The sequence below is a fragment of the Quercus lobata genome, chromosome 10 (assembly GCF_001633185.2).
Source record: "Quercus lobata isolate SW786 chromosome 10, ValleyOak3.0 Primary Assembly, whole genome shotgun sequence".
NCBI lineage: Eukaryota > Viridiplantae > Streptophyta > Magnoliopsida > Fagales > Fagaceae > Quercus > Quercus lobata.
The window spans coordinates 48,649,057-48,669,882 of record NC_044913.1 but is presented as its reverse complement, the minus strand read 5'-3'; the positions used below and the strand labels follow the sequence as shown (position 1 = coordinate 48,669,882).

The 20,826-nt window shown below is 32.8% G+C and overlaps 2 protein-coding genes and 1 long non-coding RNA gene across 6 annotated transcripts; 2 read left to right on the top strand and 1 right to left on the bottom strand.

Annotated features, from left to right (window-relative positions):
* Positions 1 to 463: 463 nt before the first annotated feature.
* LOC115963631 (3-oxo-Delta(4,5)-steroid 5-beta-reductase-like) lies at positions 464 to 20,371 on the top strand. 2 transcript variants are annotated; one of them, XM_031082717.1, is made up of 3 exons: positions 464 to 853; positions 18,998 to 19,685; positions 19,879 to 20,371. In XM_031082717.1, exons 2-3 carry the CDS (start codon positions 19,010 to 19,012, stop codon positions 20,334 to 20,336), a joined length of 1,134 nt encoding a protein of 377 aa, XP_030938577.1. In that variant the 5' UTR covers positions 464 to 853; positions 18,998 to 19,009; the 3' UTR covers positions 20,337 to 20,371. The 2 variants fall into 2 exon arrangements, with proteins under 2 accessions (XP_030938577.1, XP_030938578.1); XM_031082718.1 differs by lacking the exon at positions 464 to 853 and adding an exon at positions 13,523 to 13,536 and having other exon boundaries at positions 18,997 to 19,685.
* LOC115963630 (3-oxo-Delta(4,5)-steroid 5-beta-reductase-like) lies at positions 836 to 12,044 on the top strand. Of its 3 annotated transcripts, none has more exons than XM_031082716.1 (2): positions 836 to 1,529; positions 11,497 to 12,044. In XM_031082716.1, exons 1-2 carry the CDS (start codon positions 854 to 856, stop codon positions 11,952 to 11,954), a joined length of 1,134 nt encoding a protein of 377 aa, XP_030938576.1. In that variant the 5' UTR covers positions 836 to 853; the 3' UTR covers positions 11,955 to 12,044. The 3 variants fall into 3 exon arrangements, with proteins under 3 accessions (XP_030938576.1, XP_030938574.1, XP_030938573.1); XM_031082714.1 differs by lacking the exon at positions 11,497 to 12,044 and adding an exon at positions 1,715 to 2,299; XM_031082713.1 differs by lacking the exon at positions 11,497 to 12,044 and adding an exon at positions 1,712 to 2,299.
* LOC115963632 lies at positions 2,724 to 7,295 on the bottom strand. The gene is made up of 2 exons (XR_004085860.1): positions 7,173 to 7,295; positions 2,724 to 6,720 (listed from the first exon to the last, which is right to left on the bottom strand). It is a non-coding gene; the product is annotated as an uncharacterized LOC115963632 (long non-coding RNA).
* Positions 20,372 to 20,826: the final 455 nt, after the last annotated feature.

Genomic DNA, 20,826 nt, shown 5'->3' with positions numbered 1-20,826 from the left:
TATATATAATAAAAAAACCTAATTTAAGAGAAAATCAAATCTCCTTTTAATTACAACCCAGAAATATCAATTAATCAAAAACCGTTGATCTCCCCCACACAATTAAATGTTCAGAACCAAAAATTGGGTACTTTTTTTTTAGTACAACTAATTTTGATTTTGAGCATTTTGGCACTTTTTTTTGTTCAATAGATCATATAAAAACATACGAATAAAAAAATACTCTATAACGAGGGTTTTATATTAATTTTACGTAGAATGAACGAATAAAAAAAATACTCTATAACGAAGGTTTTATATTAATTTTACATAGAATAAGTGAATGACTTTCTATTTTAGATAAATTTTAGTAAAAATTTATGTAAATTTCGATTACTTTTAGTCAGTTAATAGTGAATATTACAGCCCATCCTATTCTTACATGAATATTGGAATGTAATCATATATTATTTCCTAAAATTACACATTCAAATTTAGAGATAAAACTAAAGTCTATGAAAATGATGTAAGGGTCTACCTAACATTGCTCTTCCTTAGCAGCGAGAGAGGTCCCACCAATGCCGGTCAATATATAGCAACTCCTTCGTCCTTCCACTTGTTCAAATCTCCAAACCAACTTGCCGACTTACTAAGCTCATTTCATTTTTCTATCATTTTTAGATCAGGTTATAAAAATCTCTCTGATTAGTAAAGGCAATTCAGATAGCAACCATATGAAATTTCTCTTTGATTTTTGACGCCACCAAACACCTTATAACAACAACAACGCCTTCCACCACTCATATCTTATACCCAATCCAATAGATCAAACTCTCTCTCTCCCTCTCTTTCTCTCTCTCTCTCTCTCTCTCTCATGGAGCAAGAGGTCCCTAACACCAACACACCAGTAGCACTGGTTGTGGGAGTGACAGGCATGGTAGGGTTGAGCTTGGCTGAAGCTTTAAAGAGTCCAACAGCCCTTGGTGGTCCATGGAAAGTCTACGGCTCAGCTCGCCGCCCCAAGCCGACATGGTTCCCTTCCTCCACCCTTGACCATTACATAACTTTTGATGCCTTAAACTTTGATGACACACTCAAACATCTCGCCCCAATAGCCCATGAAATTACCCACGTCTTTTGGGTAGCAATCCAAGTACGTGAAAATGAAGAATCTAACGTAGCTGCCAACTCTACCATGCTTGAAAATGTTATTAAAGCTCTCAAATCAGCCACACCTTCACGGCTATGTCATATAACATTGCAAACCGGAACCAAACATTACATGGGTCCGATCTTTGATCCAGTTCTTGGAACCCAACTTGTGCATCATGAACCTCCATTTCATGAGGACATGCCTCGACTACCCTATCCTAACTTCTATTATGCCTTAGAAGACCTTTTGGCTTCATACTCACCATCACTCTCATATTCTGTGCACCGTTCTTCTAGAATAGTTGGTGCATCCTCAAGGAGCTTCTACAATGTATTGCTGACTCTATGCGTGTATGCTACTATCTGTAAATACCAAGGCTTGCCCTTTCGGTATCCAGGTATTTAATTATAATTCTAATACTCTCCCATAATAAATAGAGCACAGCACATGAGATTTTTAACAATTTAAATGAGATGCAAAATATAAATAGAGATCAAACTCATGATTTTTTGATTTAATATCATGATAAATTTGTGGTATTAGGAAATGATGAATTTAATCACTTAATAAAAATTCTAGCAAGTACAAAATACACATGGGAGAATTTCTGCGACATGTCAGATGCACGTGTGTTAGCGGAGCAACAAATTTGGGCTGCGGTAACGGAAAGAGCCAAGAACCAAGCCTTTAATTGCACCAATGGTGATGTTTATACGTGGAAGAGCTTATGGAAGGTGTGTTGTGAGGTCTTTGATGTTGAGTTTGTGCCATTTGATGAGAATGAAAAGTTTGATTGGGTTGGGATGATGAAGAAGAAGGGAAGGGTGTGGGATGAGATCGTTGAAAAGTATGGGCTCTATAAGACCAACATGGAGGAAATTGTTTGTCCAGAGGCATGCGATTTAGCTTTGCATTTTGATTTTCAACATGTTTGTAGCATGAACAAGAGTTGTGAGTTTGGATTTTTTGGGTATGCCAATACATTGAAGAGTATTGGCATGTGGGTGGGACGATTAAGAGACATGAAAATAATACCCTAGTTACGAAATCATGATTGCAAAGAATGTAATAAAATAATTTCTTAGATTGAAGTTTCACTTGGTGTAAGATTCTACTATTGTTGTATTATTGAGAGGTGAAATGAAATACATAGTTATCTGTTTTTTATTTTTTGCTGAATAAAATAAAGCTAGCTTTTTTTTTTTTCATATAGTTACAATGGGATCAGGATACTTTGTTGCACTTTGTTGCTTCCGGTGTCTGTGAAGAACTTTCTTCATTATATATACTAACATTTAACCCGCACAATGTGCGGGAACATTTAACATATTTAAAATACCATCAATTTAACATAACAATACAATAAAATTCATTGAAATTCATTTGGGTAATGCAGTGCGTCCATCATTTGTTCTACTTGTAAGTATACTTTTTACACTCTTGACCGTATATTGGGTGAAAATATTAAAGCCTATAAACATGTTCCCATCTTTTTCTGAAGTTCCAAAAGCTCCTAACAATATTTAAGGCACTCAGCATGATGTACAACAGTTAATATTTTTAAGAAAGGCTTGTTAATGTCAATCACTTCAAAAAACAAAAATGACAATTGTGTAATATAGAGTCAGGTTCAATAACAATGCCAAAAGTTCAAAATTCCCCAATAGCAGAAAATTAAGTCTAAGATCTCTTTAACCAAAAAACAATTTAGTTAGATTACCCATATTCTGTCCATGATGCACTGAAGTGCCAGCTCTATTTCACTCGGATGAATTGAAACATCACCATCCACCTGCAAAAACTATAGCACATATGAACCCCCACAAATGTAGTCCATCTTGAACGTGCCAACTCCAAAGGTATACACAATAGGAACAAACTGGATTCTTTGGTGTGGTAAAAGGTCATTGTTGTCCTACTCGAGGAAATAGCATAATGAAGACCTATTTAAACATAACCTTTGAAAAGATAGAAACTAATACAACCTTTTGAGCCCCACGTTCCAAAAAATTCTTTCAATAGTAGAAGTGCACCTATATTCATAATCCATTCAAACTATTTCTATTGATCTATAACAATCACGAAAACTAAGGAGAGCATATTCAATAATATTAAAAGGTAAAATTCCAACATATAGATACAAAGAAACAATATTTTAATTTCTATTAGTAGAAACACTTTAAGAAGAAAAATTTAAATGTGGAAAAACCAAAATCAAACCTTTATGAAAAAAAAAAAAAACCACCTTAAATTCTCTAAATTTGATGGTTTGAATCTAAATGACTTTGATAGAGTAACTAATTGATAAGAGAAAGCATAGCTGATAGTTCAAAGGAATTCGGATGTAGCTAAAAGTATTATAAGATCTTTTATAGCTAACACTTAGCACTAAGCAACAGAATCACTTACACCTCTGCTAGGGAAATCCAAATTGGAATGTAGATGCCTAAGATTGATGTTCTATTCTTAAATAGATAAAAATGCATCAAGCATAGTTAATAATTGCAACTTTTAATACACAAACAGCATCTAAATTAAATCCCTAAAAGCCATAAAAGAACAAAAGAACCTAAACAAAATTGGAAAAAATAAATAAATACATATTTTTTCCCTTCCAAGTTACACTTTGCATCTTTTGTAGTCCGAATTCTAAGAATGCATCTTACAATCCCAGCCACCAAATTTCCACCATGGAAGTTTCAAGTGTGTAATGGTCATAAGCACCATAGTGTCAATCAAATTTTTGTTAATAATTAAAAGCACATAATTCTTGTAATTCAAGCAGTTTTATTTTTTTGATAAGTTGTAATTCAAATAGTTCTTTAGAAATTTTTACAAAATCTGTCCAAAGTTGAAGCACATACATGCTGGAGGAATTGCATCTAAAATCTCATTTTGAACAAATTTAAACACATCAATTAGTTAGACTTATACATTAGAGAACATGATTGGTGCTAAAATTCCTTCTTTTCACTAACTATAGACATTTCCTTCACTTCAGATAGACTATTATTTCTACATCAATTTCATAATTTTTTTTTTTTTTTAAATAAAATTTTAGGCAGGAAGAAACTTCTTAATGTATGAATGATTCAACATAGTTCTCCAATTCACCTGAGACACTCTACACATACCATGTCCTCCCTATTCCTAAATTTTTCTTTCTTTCTTTTTGACCCTTTCCCACATAAGTATAAAATTTAAAATGCATAGTAGAAAGAAAAACACATACACATTATTGAACAAACAGTATAAAAATAAATAAATAAATAAATTGCAGGTGATACACGACAGCTTATTTTATAGCATGAAGAGATTATGTATCAGGCTTCAATCCGAGATTGGAGGGATCAATTTGTATTTATTAAAATCTGTAACTGGATTAACAAATTATCACCAAATTCTAGGCACATAATTTGTTAGATGGGTTAGTAGTATTGTTAAGTTTTTGTAAATACATTTGTTTTGGAGGCTTTTGTTGCTATTCTTTCTTGAAGGTGCCGGAGCTTATGTGTTTTTTTCAATAAAAGTTTCTTACGGAATTCTTAAAAAAAATAAATAAATAATTAACTATAGCATTAAAAAACCCAAACAAAGGTTCTTTTTTACCTTGACAGGTCCACAGTTCGACTTGAGGTTAATCTTCTGCGTTAGTGCTATATTCCTGAAATCATTCACGACGTTAAAAGACAAATAGAGAATATAAACTAAAAAGACAAAGCTTTGATACAGAAACCCAAAAACCCAAAACACAAATCTATCCCAAAAACCTAAAACCGAACCAAAATACCCAAAACTAAGTCATAAATCTTAGTTATATTCAAATCGAAGGAAAGGAAAAAATTCTGGCTTTGATATAGAAACCCAAACCAAAATACAAATCTAACCCAAAAAACTAAAACCCAACCAAAATACCCAAAACTAAGTCATGAAACCCAATTTAAGATTTTAGCATTTGGTTCATTTTCAAATATTCTAAAAAGATTAGACATACTAAAACAAAATATACTGACCATATTGGAACTCTTAACTCTTCCAATTAGAAAGTAACAATTTGTCAATGCCACCCTCCCTTGAAATCAACATAGGTAAATAAGCATATCCATAAATAAAAGAATTTGTGCAAAAAGTATAGCAAGCTAATAAGAAAACAATTGTAACTAATCATAAAATTCAGCAAATTTAGACCACATTTGGTAACATAAAAATTCATGACAGCAGTAATATGCAAGTCCATAAGACATTTATCAGTTCATAAGACGGGAATTGATTCTAAAACCACACTGCTAGTCGATCATTGTGGTTCTTTGTTGCTATGTTGTAGCATTATTCACAGATTGCTATTCTACACCTAGTCTAGTGCTAGTGTGTTAGTGATTTGGCCATTTGGTCAACTGACTGGCTAATATACTTATTGTGGGTCCAAATGCGAACACCCAATACTAAGAGAATTTTTTTTGAATAAATAGCTTTCTCTTTTTGTTTTCCTAAGCTCTGTGTTTTTTCAGATTTGATAAACTCAATAACTTATAAAGAATAAAATAAAATAAAAAATCTTCATTAACACATACCTAAACAATTATACAAATAAAACCAAACAGGCAATTAAGCTAAAGCTAAACCAAATCTACTAAAAAAACCTAGATAGCAAAAAAAGCAGAACTTGAAACTTACACATGAAAGCAAAGAGCATAAAAGCAAGAGCTGTAGGCTTGTTGACTCCAAGTTGCTTAAGATTTTGCTGATCTCTCAATGGTGTAGACCAAGAATGAAACTGTTTCTGTGGCTTCTACATTTGCTTCTCATCAAGAAGGAATCAATAAAATAAGACTAATAGCATTCTTTTACTCTGATTTTGTGCTAAAGTTTAAATTTCAATAATTCCATTCACTCAAATTCTTTTCTTTGTCATCCAAATTTTACATGGGTCATTATCAAAGTTAGGGCCCATGGATTCCAGGATATAGATGTGTATTTGGTAGTGGGGCTGTGGGGTAGTGTTTAAGAGCCTCCCAATCAATTGCATAGCCATGAAAAAAAATATGTACATGCTATGTAATACTACCAATTGCCTCACATTTGTTTCATAATTCATTTTTTCCACCATGTTGATATCTTCTAGACTTCATCCTCGAAATTTTTAGTTCAAATTCATTGTTCATAAATGAATAAATCATTTAGATTTATCATGGTATGAGGGCGGCAAAAATTGAATCCAATCATCACTAATTAAGTCTAAAAGGGATTTCATTGAACATGTGGAATGCAATAAAAACAAATATATAGAATATCAAAATAACATATATAGAACAATGCAAATTTTCATCTGCATTCAAAGAAACCCAAAAATTCATATCAGCTCCCATTTAGTAACACCATAGACACAGCAGCAAGCAACGAAACATATATTGTAGGATTCCAAGATTATATTAGCTTACCAATAAAAGCTATTGTGGCCCATTTCATTGTTGCATAACCCCCCATCATTGAAATTTTTTAGTCTTACGGTGCAGGAGGCTGGCCTGACAGTGGCAGTGTCCTTCAGATTTCTCTCTCTCTATATGCTGGACCAAAAAAACTCGCTGACCCTGAGATTTCTCTGTCTTTAGCGGCTGTTCTAGAATGCATAATAACCTCTCTCTCTTTTTTTCTATTCTAAGCTAAGATGGGTTAGATTGTAAGAGATGCTATTGGTTGTTGATTAAAGAGAAGAGGTCTGTTCAATTTCTGAAGAGGCAAAATTGGTTTGCGCTTTTGGATTTTCTTTTTTCCTCTGTCTGTTGGTTAGGAACGGAACATGCATACAGTAATAAAGTGGGCCGAATTGAAGATGGCAGAAAATGGTAAATTACACAACAGAGAGAGAATCTGAGGAAAATTAACAACGCTATTCTGAAATCTACAAACCGTAACAGAAAATCCCAAAACATCAAAGCAAATATCTAAATCTATACCTACCCAACCAAAATACCCAAAAACTAAGTCATATTACATTAAGTCATATTTCATACCCAGAAATAAGAAAGGGGAGAAAAATTACCGGTGGTGGAAAAACTGACCATAACGGTGGAACTTAGATATTTCTCTCTTCACACCGTACTACTCTGTCTCTCTTTGTGATTGATTGTGTATCTTTCTCAGACTCTGTCTCTCTCTTTCTGCTTTCTCCTTTCTCCGCGTAGCAATCTTTCTTTTTTAATTTTTTTTAAGCGGTTAGTTTCCTTTTTATACGGGCTCTCAAACAGTGTAGTGAAACATTATCGCTTTTAAACGGTGTCGTAACCTTACCAAACATTGTAATTTATCGCCTTTTAATTTAAACGTGGCAGAATCTCCTTAAAGGTTTCTGCTATTATATATGGTATTAGATTAGATTAGATTAGATTTGTTTTTTTGGTAAATGAACTTTCTTCAATATTAGAAAAGTATGTATACTATATAGAATTTTGCTTATATGAGCTTCTCTTTATACGATATTGGTTTAGTTGAAAATATCTTTTTATACTGCGCTTGTTTACATTTACTATTTTACACTTGAACAAAAAATATGCCAAAATGCTCTAAATCAAAACTGGTTATAGTTATACTCTAAATTTTGTCAAATTATAGCCACGTTAAGGTGTTCTCGAAGAAAAAAAAGTCCATATTTATAAGATTTATTATATTAAATTTGTACTTTTGATCATCTGAGCACATTTTCATACCAAATAGAAGGCTATTATATGAAATTAAGGTACCCAATTTTAGGTTCTGAACATTTAATTGCTTGGGGAGATCATAGGTTTTTGATTAATAGTAGTTTTAGGATTGTAATTAAAAGGAGATTTGATTTTCTTTTAAATTAGGGTTTTTCGTATATTAAAAAGATATATTCAAACTTTTGGAGGACTACTTGCCCCGCAACTAGACCTCAAGTTGGGTTAGTTGGGTTAATTGTGTTCAAGTAATTTGATTCAAGTGAGATTGGGTATGGGCCATAAACTTATGGATTGTTATTTCTATATGAAACCTTACCTAGTCTTTGACAAGTTAGGTTAACCTAGAATCTGCCATGTTGTTTTCACATAAAAAAAATTTTAATATTCTGAATAACTACTTTTTTTCGTATTTCTTTCGATACAAATAATAAAAAAAAGAACTGAAAAAAAGAATTGAATAGTATATAAATTATTAAGGGCATAGTCAGAAAATTAATACTAGTTCATAAGTATAATAATTTCATAAAAATTTATACATGTTATATATGAAATATGAAATAAACTTAAACACTTATAACTTATTGCGCTATTGGATTTTTTTTTTTTTTTTTTTTTGAAAGTTGGCAAATATTTATACTTAATAAAAATATTAAGGCTTTTAAACCCTATACATAAGCAAATACGTTAAAAAAGTCAAACGAAAAAAAAAAAAAAAAAAACCAAACTCATGCAATATATACAACTTTAGGAATAGAATATAACATGTTAGATAAAGTAAAAAGTAATTAATTATGAAGAAAATCAATAATGAAATTACAACAACAAAAATTTAATGTTAGATTTGACATTAAAAACAGTTATATTTGAAAATTGTTTGTCAAAGTTGATGAATAATGCATCCAACAGAAAAATATTGGAAGGTAAAAATACTTAAAATAAAATACTATTAGCATTTTAATCTATAATATACAAAGTTTAATATAACTTAAGCATACGTACATACATTAAAAATAAGTTAAAATTTTTATAATAAAGACTTATGAATGGGTTGGGTTAGATCAACTTAGACGGATTGACTCAATAAGTCAGATACTGGAAAAAACTCTTTAGTCTAAAATAGAGTGCTATAACTATTGACACGTCTACCTCCAGCCCTGAACATTGTTTTGTCACTTTGGCTAAAAGTCATACTAAGTAACAGCGTAGTTAGTGGTTGCTCCATGAATTTTGTTTAAGGGATTATTAAGAAACTAAATTAAATTTTTTTTTTTAATAAAAAGAGAACTTGAATATATCAAGTTATCGACAAAAACAAAATAAATAAAGTTTTACAATTTCCTTCTACAAATTTTCAAATTTTGAATTGTTACATGATAGTTTATTATGAGTATTTATTTCCAATGTGGGTAGTTATGACCATTTTATTTTGTTAAGTTTGGCAAACATTTTTATTTTTATGCAGTTTTTATTATCTATTAATTTGTCATCGTTTTTATAAAAATATTTTAAACTAAATGAATAAACTTAACTTATTGGCTCTGTATTAATTACTAACACATATAACCATATTCATTTATACATAAAATAGGAGTAATACACTACGCGTCTACTTTACCAATTAAATGTTTAAGCAATCACTAACTTTACCATTTTTCTTCTTGAATATTTCTGACTATATAACAAAAAGTTATTATAACATGATAACAATACACACACAAGTAATAAACCCTTTCTATTTCCTAATTATTAAATTATATAAAATTATATTATATTTATACTATAGACACACAATTATCCACACACATCATTATTCACACAAATAATATTATAATAAAAAGTAATGTACACAATTAATATTAGACACACTCACACACATATAATATAAATTTATAATAAAGAGTGACACTTACAGTTTACAAGCACTTACTCATACTCTTAGAGATGAAAATACTTATAGTAAGGGTGTGTAAAAATATTTTTAAGAATAAATTAAAGTATTAAACTAACAAAAAATATTATAAATATATATAATATATATATTTTTTTTAAGTCAGGGGGTTCATTTGAACCCCTTGAACAAAGGGTAGAGCCATCCCTGATAGTAGTGTTACGTAGGTAGGAGGCTATATCAAAATAGTCTATATTAGATATTCAAGAAGTTTAGGGATGAAAACCACATAGGGTATGACTTGATGGTAGGAGTCTTTGTCCTAGCACTCAGAGAAGAGTGGTTCAAACGATAGTCCCAGCAAACCCCGCATGATACATTTCAAATCCCCAAACTAAACCAACTTATTGGCTTGCTTACGGTCTAATTTCACAACTGGCTAACTTGTGTGCCTTATTACTTTTCGTCAATTACTAACTAGTCACAATCAAATAGGTTGAATAAGTTGTGCGTGCTCACTTGGTGTATAAATCCGTCTTTTGCATTTACTTACTATCATTTTCTATCATTTTCAGATCAGAATGTAAAGCCAATTCAGATAACAACCATATGAAATTTCTCTTTGATATTTCCGTAGCCTTTATTGACTTTTGAAAATTTACTAGCAGCCCTGTGAAATTTGACTCACTAGGCATATCGAGCACCACTGTTCGTAAACTTTATAATTAAGCTGAGCTTTAAGTTTAGATTGACTATTAAAGAAGGAAAATGTTAGTGCTACTGCTGATTTTATTAACCAAAAAAAAAACTTTATAAATGATGCAATAAGTAATGTAATTAGTGTATCATTTCAAAGATATGATAATTTTTTTTTAATGGTCATTGGTGACATATCAGCTTATAAAGGTTTATGTAACAAAATTAAAAATTCATAGTATCCCTCATTTTACTCATTAAAAAAATATCATAGTTTTTAAATCCAAACCATTCAATGAATTGAAAAAAGGAAATGTTTAAGATTTTTGAAGTCAAACCGAGGTTTGACCAAGGTCAAATTGTTATAATGTTATTGTGGGGGCCAGTTAATCAGGAAGTACTGTTAAAGCAGTACTAACTGGGCCTATGACCCGATCCAAGGACGTTAGACCATCCGAGGAGGTCCAGATAAGATTATAAGGAGAATGGAGTGAAGAGAGGAGTAGAGATAATATGAGATAAGTCCAATGAGCGTCCGAGGATAAAAGCCATCTCAACAACATGTGTCCGAGGTCAGTACGAGTGTCATATCATCATGGACTTACTTTGAAGTCATATCATCATGGACTTACTTTGAAGTTACATCATTACCAAGAGTTAGACGTCGAACAAGGGATAAGAAATGAGAAGGGCAACAAATATCTTCAAAAAGCTGCTACCTCCGCATTAAATGAATCCCAACCAACTCTCTAGTCGCATTAATGTGGAAGTGACGCCTGAACAGTGATCAAGCAGCCTTACAGCTACTAGTTGATGGTTCTGAGAAGTGTTAGATGGGACAGGAAGGAGTTCCCCGAAATATTTCGTTTCAATAGAAAATCTGAAATGGATTCCGAAATAATATTCATAACTTTCTATTACTCCCCTTAATAAATGGAGCCTAACACATGATATTTTTAACAACTTAAATGAGATGTAGAGTATAAACAAAGATCAAAATCATGACTTTTTGCTTTAATACCATGATAAATTTGTGGTATTAGGAGATGGTGAGTTTAATAACTTAACTATAATTCTAATAGGTACAAAATACACGTGGGAGAATTTCTGCAACATGTCAGATGCACGCGTGTTAACGAAGCAACAGATTTGGGCTGCGATAACGGATAGAGCTAATAACCAAGCCTTTAATTGCACCAATGGTGATGTTTTTACGTGGAAGTGCTTCTGGAAGGTGTGTTGTGAGATCTTTGATGTAGAGTTTGTGCCATTTGATGAGAATGAAAAGTTTGATTGGGTTGGGATGATGAAGAAGAAGGGAAGGGTGTGGGATGAGATCGTTGAAAAGTATGGGCTCTACAAGACCAACATGGAGGAAATTGTTTGTCTAGAGGTAGTCGATGCGGTTCTGCATTTTGATTTTCCACATGTTTGTAGCATGAACAAGAGTCGCGAGTTTGGTTTTTTTGGGTTTGCCAATACATTGAAGAGTATTGGCATGTGGGTAGGGCGATTAAGAGACATGAAAATAATACCCTAGTTACGAAATCATGATTCCTTTGATGTGTATTGCTTGAGGAATGTAGCAAAGAATGTAAATAAAATAATTTCTTAGATTGATGTTTCACTTTGGTGTAAGATTCTACTATTGGTGTATGATCCAAAGGTGAAATGAAATAAATATAGTTATTAGCTTTTTTTTTTTTTTTGTTCACTACCAAATCAGGATATTTTGTTGCATCTAGCTACGTTGAAGAACTTTCTTCATTATTTATATTAGTGTGTAGCTCCGTGCATGTGTATGAGTACAATTAAATACAATTATAATTATACTTTTCAAATGATACATGGTATTAACTTAAACTTTTTTTAAACCATACATTTCTAATATATGTAATGCATAGTTTCTCATATATATATATATATATATATATATGATTTAGAATTTAATTAGTTTTAAACTCTTAGGTTTTTACACCCAATAATTCATTTGTCACAAAAATTAAAAACCTATATGGACATGTGGCAGCAAATTGGACTCTAATTGAAATTCAATTTAGAATTTAATTGGATTTAGACTCTTTTGATTTTAACACTCAATAATTCACTTGGCTCAAAATTAAAAATTAAATAAGACATATGGCGCAAAATTGAGAATCCAATTAAAATCTAATTGGATTTTCTCTAAGTTTTGACTATATATATATATATATATATTTTCTCTTCTTTTCTTTTCTTCTTTTGGTAAATGAACTTTCTTCATCATTAGTTCTTCATTATATTAGAAAAATATGTATGCTGTATAAATTTTTTTGCTTATATGAGCTGCACTTTTTACAATATTGGTTCAGTTGAAAATATATTTTTATGGATAAAATTTAAGTACAGTACCTTAGGTGTTGTTCCTTAAGTTTCCATCTTAAGATTCAGCCATATGACTACTTAACTTAAAAATACATTTTCATCCCACGAGAAAAAATCCACATAGCAGAATCTTAAAAAGGGAATCTAAGGAACAACACTTAAGTACTGTACCTAAGTTTTGTTTTATTTTTATACTTGTTTACCTTTTCTATTTTACACAAATATTCACAATTAATGTGAAAATTTTCATATTTTAAAGGCCAAAATGCAAAAACTCACCTTCTAAATTTCATCACTTTTCATTTCAGTCTTCTTTGTTTGCATTCTGTCATTTTAGTCCTCTAAATTTCAAACTTCTTCAATTCAATCCTCTATTAACTCACCACTCATATTTGCCATTAACTTGCTCAAAACGACATTATTTTGACCATAATTTAATAATTTAATTTAATAATTTATTTCTTAATTAAACAATTTTAATAAAATAAAAAAACCAGAAATTAAAATAACCCCCCTCATCCAATTGCTCGTCCTATCTCACATGACATCACAGTCAAAAAGAACAAAATCGTGAGAGGCATGAGCTCCAAAGCAGACAATATCTACACAGTTGGAACGGAATCGTTACATTCAATCTCACATGACATCACAGCCAAAGATTAAAGGAATACAATACTACACCATTTTTTCAGAATCTTCCGGTTACTAGGATCTGCTGAATCCTCTTCCTCAATTCAGCTCTCTCTCTCTCTCTCTCTAAGTCTTTCCTTCCTTTTTCGTCTTCCTAATCTTTGTGCTTTTCTTTATTTCTCATATTGGACTGGTTCTTGATCTGACCTGCCCCTTTTACTTTTCTCAATCATATCTTTCTTTCAATTTTACTTTTCTCAATCGTATCTTCCTTTCATTCTTTAATTAAATTCATCCTGTTACGAACCTAATGGATAACGATGTTGATTTGAAATTTATAGACTATGATATGGCCTCAATTATTTTATTATTTGCATTCCATAGATAACCTTCACCTTTCTTATCATTTATAGACTATTTGTTGGGTTCATTGCACCATGAGTTCAGCCCACTTGTAATAGACATGCTCATTTAATGAGCTTGTCTTTAATGTTTCTTATCTTTTCTTCATCATGTACAAAAGTCAGCATAAGTTATTGGGTTGGTTGGCTTAGGCGTGTTGGACACGCTAAGAAAAAAGAAAAGAAAGATACAAAGGCCTAAGAGCATCAGCATCAGAGAATTCTATCCTATTCTATTTTATTATCTCAAAAAGCCACTTTATTACTTATACCATACCATTTTACAATTCTTTCAACATCCCAAAATTCTATTTTACCATACTACACATTAAAACAATATAAAGTAAAATAAAAACAATATAAAAATATTCACTCTACAACCACAACTCAGTAAGCCCAAATATCCGCCGACGATTCGTACTCATTGTGATTAACTAATTCCAGCAACATGTACAAAGGAGTTCCTCTAAAATCCCATCAGAACAAAAATCCCATATTAAAAAAAAAAAAAAAAAAAAAAACCAGCGTCACAACAGAAACCAAGCAACACAGGACTCGCCAACAGAAACCCAGCCTCACAATAGAAACCCAGAAACATTGACCTCGCCGTGACCCACTTCAGCCATACCACAACCCACTCCGATCTTCAATCTCCGTGACCTATGCCGTGACCCACTTCAGCCATACCCACAACTCATTTCAGCCCACTCTGATCTCCAATCTCCGATCACCGTGACCCACGCCGTGACCCACTTTAGCCATACCCACAACCCACTTCAGCCCACTCCAATCTTCGATCTCCGCGACCCATGCCGTGACCCGCGCTGTGACCCACTTCAGCCATACCCACAACCCACTTCAGCCCACTCCAATCTCTGATCTCCGTGACCAATGCTGTGACCCACTCCGATCTCCGTGACCCACAACTCACCTTAGCCATACCCACCACTTCCTTTAAGCACCAGTCACAGCCAAAAAAAAAAAAAAAAAAAAAAACAACCACAAAACCCGCCGTATCGCAACCCACCAGAAAAAATGAACCATTGTGAGATGTTGGGAGGTGGATGATGTTTGGATTTGAAAAGAGGAGAGAGTAGATGAGAAAGAGAGAAGGAAGAGAGAGAAGAGAACATAAATTATGAGAGAGGAGAGAGAAATGTCGGGGAAAGTTGATTAAAATATATATATATTTTTTATATTGCAAAAAAATTTGCAATACCTGCGTTTAACATTCCCTGATGCAGAACCCTTTAAGGCTTAAAATGCCAAATTCTCCTAATATTTGGCATTAGCATTGTCCAATGTTGATTCTCTAAGGAGTGGAAGAAAAAGATTTTGTTTGAAGTAAAGTCAAAGTAAGTGGTTTGCATTTATTGTGATTTGATGGGAAGAGTGTGGAAGGAAGAAAAGAAGAAAAGGTGAAAGAAATAAAAGGGAAAGGCCATTCGGCCATTTGGGGCAGAGAGAAGAAGTGAAGTCCCAGAGAAAAATGAAGTCCCAGCAAGTGAGACCGAGGATTAAGTGCAGTCTGGCAGAACTGTGTGAGTGAGTGAGCAAGCAAAAGAGAAGAGAAAAATAGAGGGAATAAGAGAAAATTGTGAGAAATATACGGTGAGAAAGAGAAATGAGTGAAAAGAAAAAGAGAGTTTTTTTTTTTTTTTTTGGAAAGGCCATTCGGCCATTTGGGGCAGAGAGAAGAAGTGAAGTCCCAGAGAAAAGAGAAGTCCCAGCAAGTGAGACCAAGGATTAAGTGCAGTCTGGTAGAACTGTGTGAGTGAGTGAGCAAGCAAAAGATAAGAGAAAAATAGAGAGAATAAGAGAAAATTGTGAGAAATATACGGTGAAATTATTCAAGTTGTAATATCTAAGTGTTGTAATCTCTATTTAATATAGTGAAATTATTCGGAGTTTGTCCCGTGGTTTTTCCATTCAAGAAGAAAGGGTTTCCACGTAAATCTTTGTGTTCTTGTGTGGTTATGCTTCCGCTGTGCTTGCTAAAATTTATTCAATGTTATAGAAAATTTTTCTCAACACTATTCTAATATAATGGTCTACTACGTAACACTACTGTTACTTAGTATAACTTTTAGCCAAAGTGACAAAACTATGTTCAGGGTTGGAGGCAGACGTATAAATACTAGATCCCCAACACATTACCTGACCAAATTCGAACGTAAAAAATAAAATATAAATAACAGTTATTGCACTCTATTATTGTCTAAAAAGTTTTTGCCAGTATTTGATTTTGAGTAACCCATTCATAAAGTCTTTATTATAAAATTTTAACTTATTTTTAATGTATGTTTGTATACTTAAAGTTATATTAAACTTGTGTGTGTTTATTTCTATAATAAAAAATTTTAAAAAATGATAATTGTCTCACATTGCATAAAATAGTGCGTTGTGTGTAGTATAACTTGTCAACCCTCCCTTAAAAATTATCATAGTTTTTAAATGAAGTTGTTGTGTGCCTTTGTATTAAAAACTCTTTCCCTCTTCCTTGTGTGTATATTTGTTTTAAAAAAAAAAATTATATTCAACTTTGTATATTATAGATTAAAATACTAATAGTATTTATTAAAAAATATTAATGCATTACTCACCAACTTGACAACCAATTTTCAAATATAAATGTTTTCAATGTCAGATCTGATATTAAATATATATATATATATATATATATACATATATATATATATATATATATATATATATTTGTAATTTCATTATAGATTTTCTTCATAATTAATTACTTTTTACTTTACTTAACCTGTTATATTTTATTCCTAAAGTTGTGTGGGGCCAAAGAACTTGACAATCCCGGCCCACTTTGTACTGGGCCCAAGGCCCGCGCCAAGGAGGGAGAAATGGCCGAGGACAGACAAAGAAAGCCCAAATGGCCTAGAAACGTTGCCGAAGACGATCCTACTCTCGGCATCCCAAATCCCAAGAGGAGAGAACAGCACACCGGTAAAGGCAGTCTCCCAGAGCGCCCCCAGGGGAAGGATAAGTACATTAGGATACCCATAGGCATATGATGCAGGAGCAATCCAAGGAGAAACTGTCACCTTCGCATTAAATGCACCCAACTAACGTTCTGACCGCATTAATGAGGAAATAACCCCTGAACAATGCGGGCTTGGTTGCCGCAACTCACAGAGGATTTGGGAAGGTGGCTGATGGGATGAGTACTCTAGTAGTGACCTGCATGATTAACAGGTGGAGGGCCAAGATCGACTGGAAAGAAGTATATAATATGGGAGACCCTCCAAGAATGGGGGATCGCGAAAAAAGAGTAGGAGGAGAGAAAAAGGAGGAAGCTATGGCAGTCTGCATGATCTTAAAAACCCCTGTAACCTAATATTGAAAGAAGAAGAAGAAGAATACTAAGTTTCTTAGACGAAACACCTGAGGACAAAATTCCATACTTTAACCCATTTCCTTGTTACTCAGCCCACACCTAACCGTGTCTAGTGATTGTGGTTCGAACTAAGACCTAGTTCTTAAACTCATTCTCTAAAAATTTATTGTATTGGGCTAGTTGGGCTTGAGGCCTTTCATCCAATAGAAGGAGCGCTCGAACCCAGTCCCTACAAGTTGTATCATGAGTTTGATTTAATTTTTCTCTTTTGACTTTTTAACGTATTTGCTTATGTATAGGTTTTTAGAAGCCTTAATTTTTTTTATAAGTGCAAATATAATTTTGCCAACTTTTAATAAACAAAAAATTAATCCAAAAGCACAATGAGTTGTAGGTGTTCAAGTTTATTTCATGTTTCATATATAACATGTATACACTTTTATGGAATTATTAAACTTATAAACTATTTTATCAGACCGTAAACTTAAGAATTTATATAAAATTCAGTTCTTTTTTCATTTTTATTTTATTTTATTTGTATTGAAAGAAATACGGAAAAAAGGGTTAATCAGTGTATTAAAAAAAAATTTTGTGAAAACAATATGGCTCATTCTAGGCTATTAACCTAATGTGTCAAAGACTGGGTAAGGTTCATATAGGAATAATAACACGTTATGGTCCAAGAAGTTTATGGCCCAAACTCAATATTAATCGAATGCAATTGGGTCGAACTGGAACCCAACTAATCCAAATTGAGGTCTAGTTGGGGGGCAGGTAGTTCCCAAAAAGTTTGAATATTATATATATATATATATATAAAATAAAAAAACCTAATTTAAGAGAAAATCAAATCACCTTTTAATTACAACCCTGAAATATCAATTAATCAAAAACCGTTGATCTCCCCCACACAATTAAATGTTCAGAACCTAAAATTGGGTACTTTTTTTATTTTTTATTTTAGTACAACTAGTTTTGATTTAGAGCTTTTTGGCACTTTTTTTTGTTCAATAGATCATATAAAAACATACGAATAAAAAAATACTCTATAACGAGGGTTTTATATTAATTTTACATAGAATGAGTGAATGACTTTCTATTTTAGATAAATTTTAGTAAAAATTTATGTAAAATCGATTACTTTTAGTCAGCTAATAGTGAATATTACAGCGCATCCTATTCTTACATGAATATTGGAATGTAATCATATATTATTTCTAAAATTACACGTTCAAATTTAGAGATAAAACTAAAGTCTATGAAAATGATATAAGGGTCTACTTAACATTGCTCTTACTTATCAGTGAGAGGTCCCACCAATGCCGGTCAATATATAGCAACTCCTTCCACTCGTTCAAATCTCCAAACCAAACCAACTTGCCGACTTGGTTATGCAAGTTCAATTTCACACCTTGCTAATTTGTGTGGCTTATTACTTTTTGTCGATCTCTCATAAGTCACATTGAGATCATAAGTCACATTCACATAGATCAAGTAAGTTTTGTGCGCTCTCATGGTGTATAAATCCATCTTTGTACGTCATTACTTTCTAAGCTCATTTCATTTGTTATCACTTTTATCAGAATTGTGCATGGTCACATGATATATAAATCCGTCTTTGTACATCATTCACTTACTAGGCTCATTTCATTTTTCTATCATTTTTAGATCAGGTTATAAAAATCTCTCTGATTACTAAAGCCAATTCAGAATCTCAGATAGCAACCATATGAAATTTCTCTTTGATTTTTGACGCCACCAAACACCAGATAACAACAACAACGCCTTCCACCACTCATATCTTATACCCAATCCAATAGATCAAACTCTCTCTCTCTCATGGAGCAAGAGGTCCCTAACACTAACACACCAGTAGCACTGGTTGTGGGAGTGACAGGCATGGCAGGGTTGAGCTTGGCTGAAGCTTTAAAGAGTCCAACGGCCCTTGGTGGTCCATGGAAAGTCTACGGCTCAGCTCGCCGCCCCAAGCCGACATGGTTCCCTTCCTCCACCCTTGACCATTACATAACTTTTGACGCCTTAAACTTTGATGACACACTCAAACATCTCGCCCCAATAGCCCATGAAATTACCCATGTCTTTTGGGTAGCAATCCAAGTACGTGAAAATGAAGAATCTAACGTAGCTGCCAACTCTACCATGCTTGAAAATGTTATTAAATCTCTCAAATCAGCCACACCTTCACGGCTATGTCATATAACATTGCAAACCGGAACCAAACATTACATGGGTCCGATCTTTGATCCAGTTCTTGGAACCCAACTTGTGCATCATGAACCTCCTTTTCATGAGGACATGCCTCGACTACCCTACCCTAACTTCTATTATGCCTTAGAAGACCTTTTGGCTTCATACTCACCATCACTCTCATATTCTGTGCACCGTTCTTCTATAATAGTTGGTGCATCCTCAAGGAGCTTCTACAATGCATTGCTGACTCTATGCGTGTATGCTACTATCTGTAAATACCAAGGCCTGCCCTTTCGGTATCCAGGTATTTAATTATAATTCTAATACTCTCCCTTAATAAATAGAGTACAGCACATAAGCATATAAGATTGTTAACAATTTAAATGAGATGCAGAGTATAAATAGAGATCAAACTTATGACTTTTTGCTTTAATAACATGATAAATTTGTGGTAATAGGAGATGATGAGTTTAATCACTTAACAATAATTCTAACAGGTACAAAATACACATGGGAGAATTTCTGCGACATGTCAGATGCACGTGTGTTAGCGGAGCAACAAATTTGGGCTGCGGTAACGGAAAGAGCCAAGAACCAAGCCTTTAATTGCACCAATGGTGATGTTTATACGTGGAAGAGCTTATGGAAGGTGTGTTGTGAGGTCTTTGATGTTGAGTTTGTGCCATTTGATGAGAATGAAAAGTTTGATTGGGTTGGGATGATGAAGAAGAAGGGAAGGGTGTGGGATGAGATCGTTGAAAAGTATGGGCTCTATAAGACCAACATGGAGGAAATTGTTTGTCCAAAGGCATTCGATGCAGCTTTGCACTTTGATTTTCCACATGTTTGTAGCATGAACAAGAGTCGTGAGTTTGGGTTTTTTGGGTATGCCAATACATTGAAGAGTATTGGCCTGTGGGTGGGGCGATTAAGAGACATGAAAATAATACCCTAGTTACGAAATCATGATTGCAAAGAATTTAATAAAATAATTTCTTAGATTGAAGTTTCACTTGGTGTAAGATTCTACATTTCTACTATTGTTGTATTATTCAGAGGTGAAATGAAATACATAGTTATCTGTTTTTTATTTTTTGCTGAATAAAATAAAGCTAGCTTTTTTTTTTTTTTTTTTTTTTTTTCATATAGTTACAACGGGATCAGGATACTTTGTTGCTTCCGGTGTCTGTGAAGAACTTTCTTCATTATATATATTTACTTTTTTGGTAAATGAACTTTCTTCATTATATTAGAAAAGTATGTCTAGTATATAGAATTTTGCTTATATAAGCTTCTCTTTATATGATATTGGTTTAGTTGAAAATATCTTTTTATACTGCGCTTGTTTACATTTACTATTTTACACTTGAACAAAAAATATGCCAAAATGCTCTAAATCAAAACTGGTTATAGTTATACTCTAAATTTTGTCAAATTATAGCCAC

Coding starts and splice junctions, on each gene's coding strand:
- LOC115963630 (XM_031082713.1), top strand. CDS start 854: ATGGAGCAAGAGGTCCCTAACACCAACACACCAGTAGCACTGGTTGTG. Junction 1,530..1,711: donor CTTGCCCTTTCGGTATCCAG/GTATTTAATTAT, acceptor TAAAAATTCTAG/CAAGTACAAAATACACATGG.
- LOC115963631 (XM_031082717.1), top strand. CDS start 19,010: ATGGAGCAAGAGGTCCCTAACACTAACACACCAGTAGCACTGGTTGTG. Junction 19,686..19,878: donor CCTGCCCTTTCGGTATCCAG/GTATTTAATTAT, acceptor TAATTCTAACAG/GTACAAAATACACATGGGAG.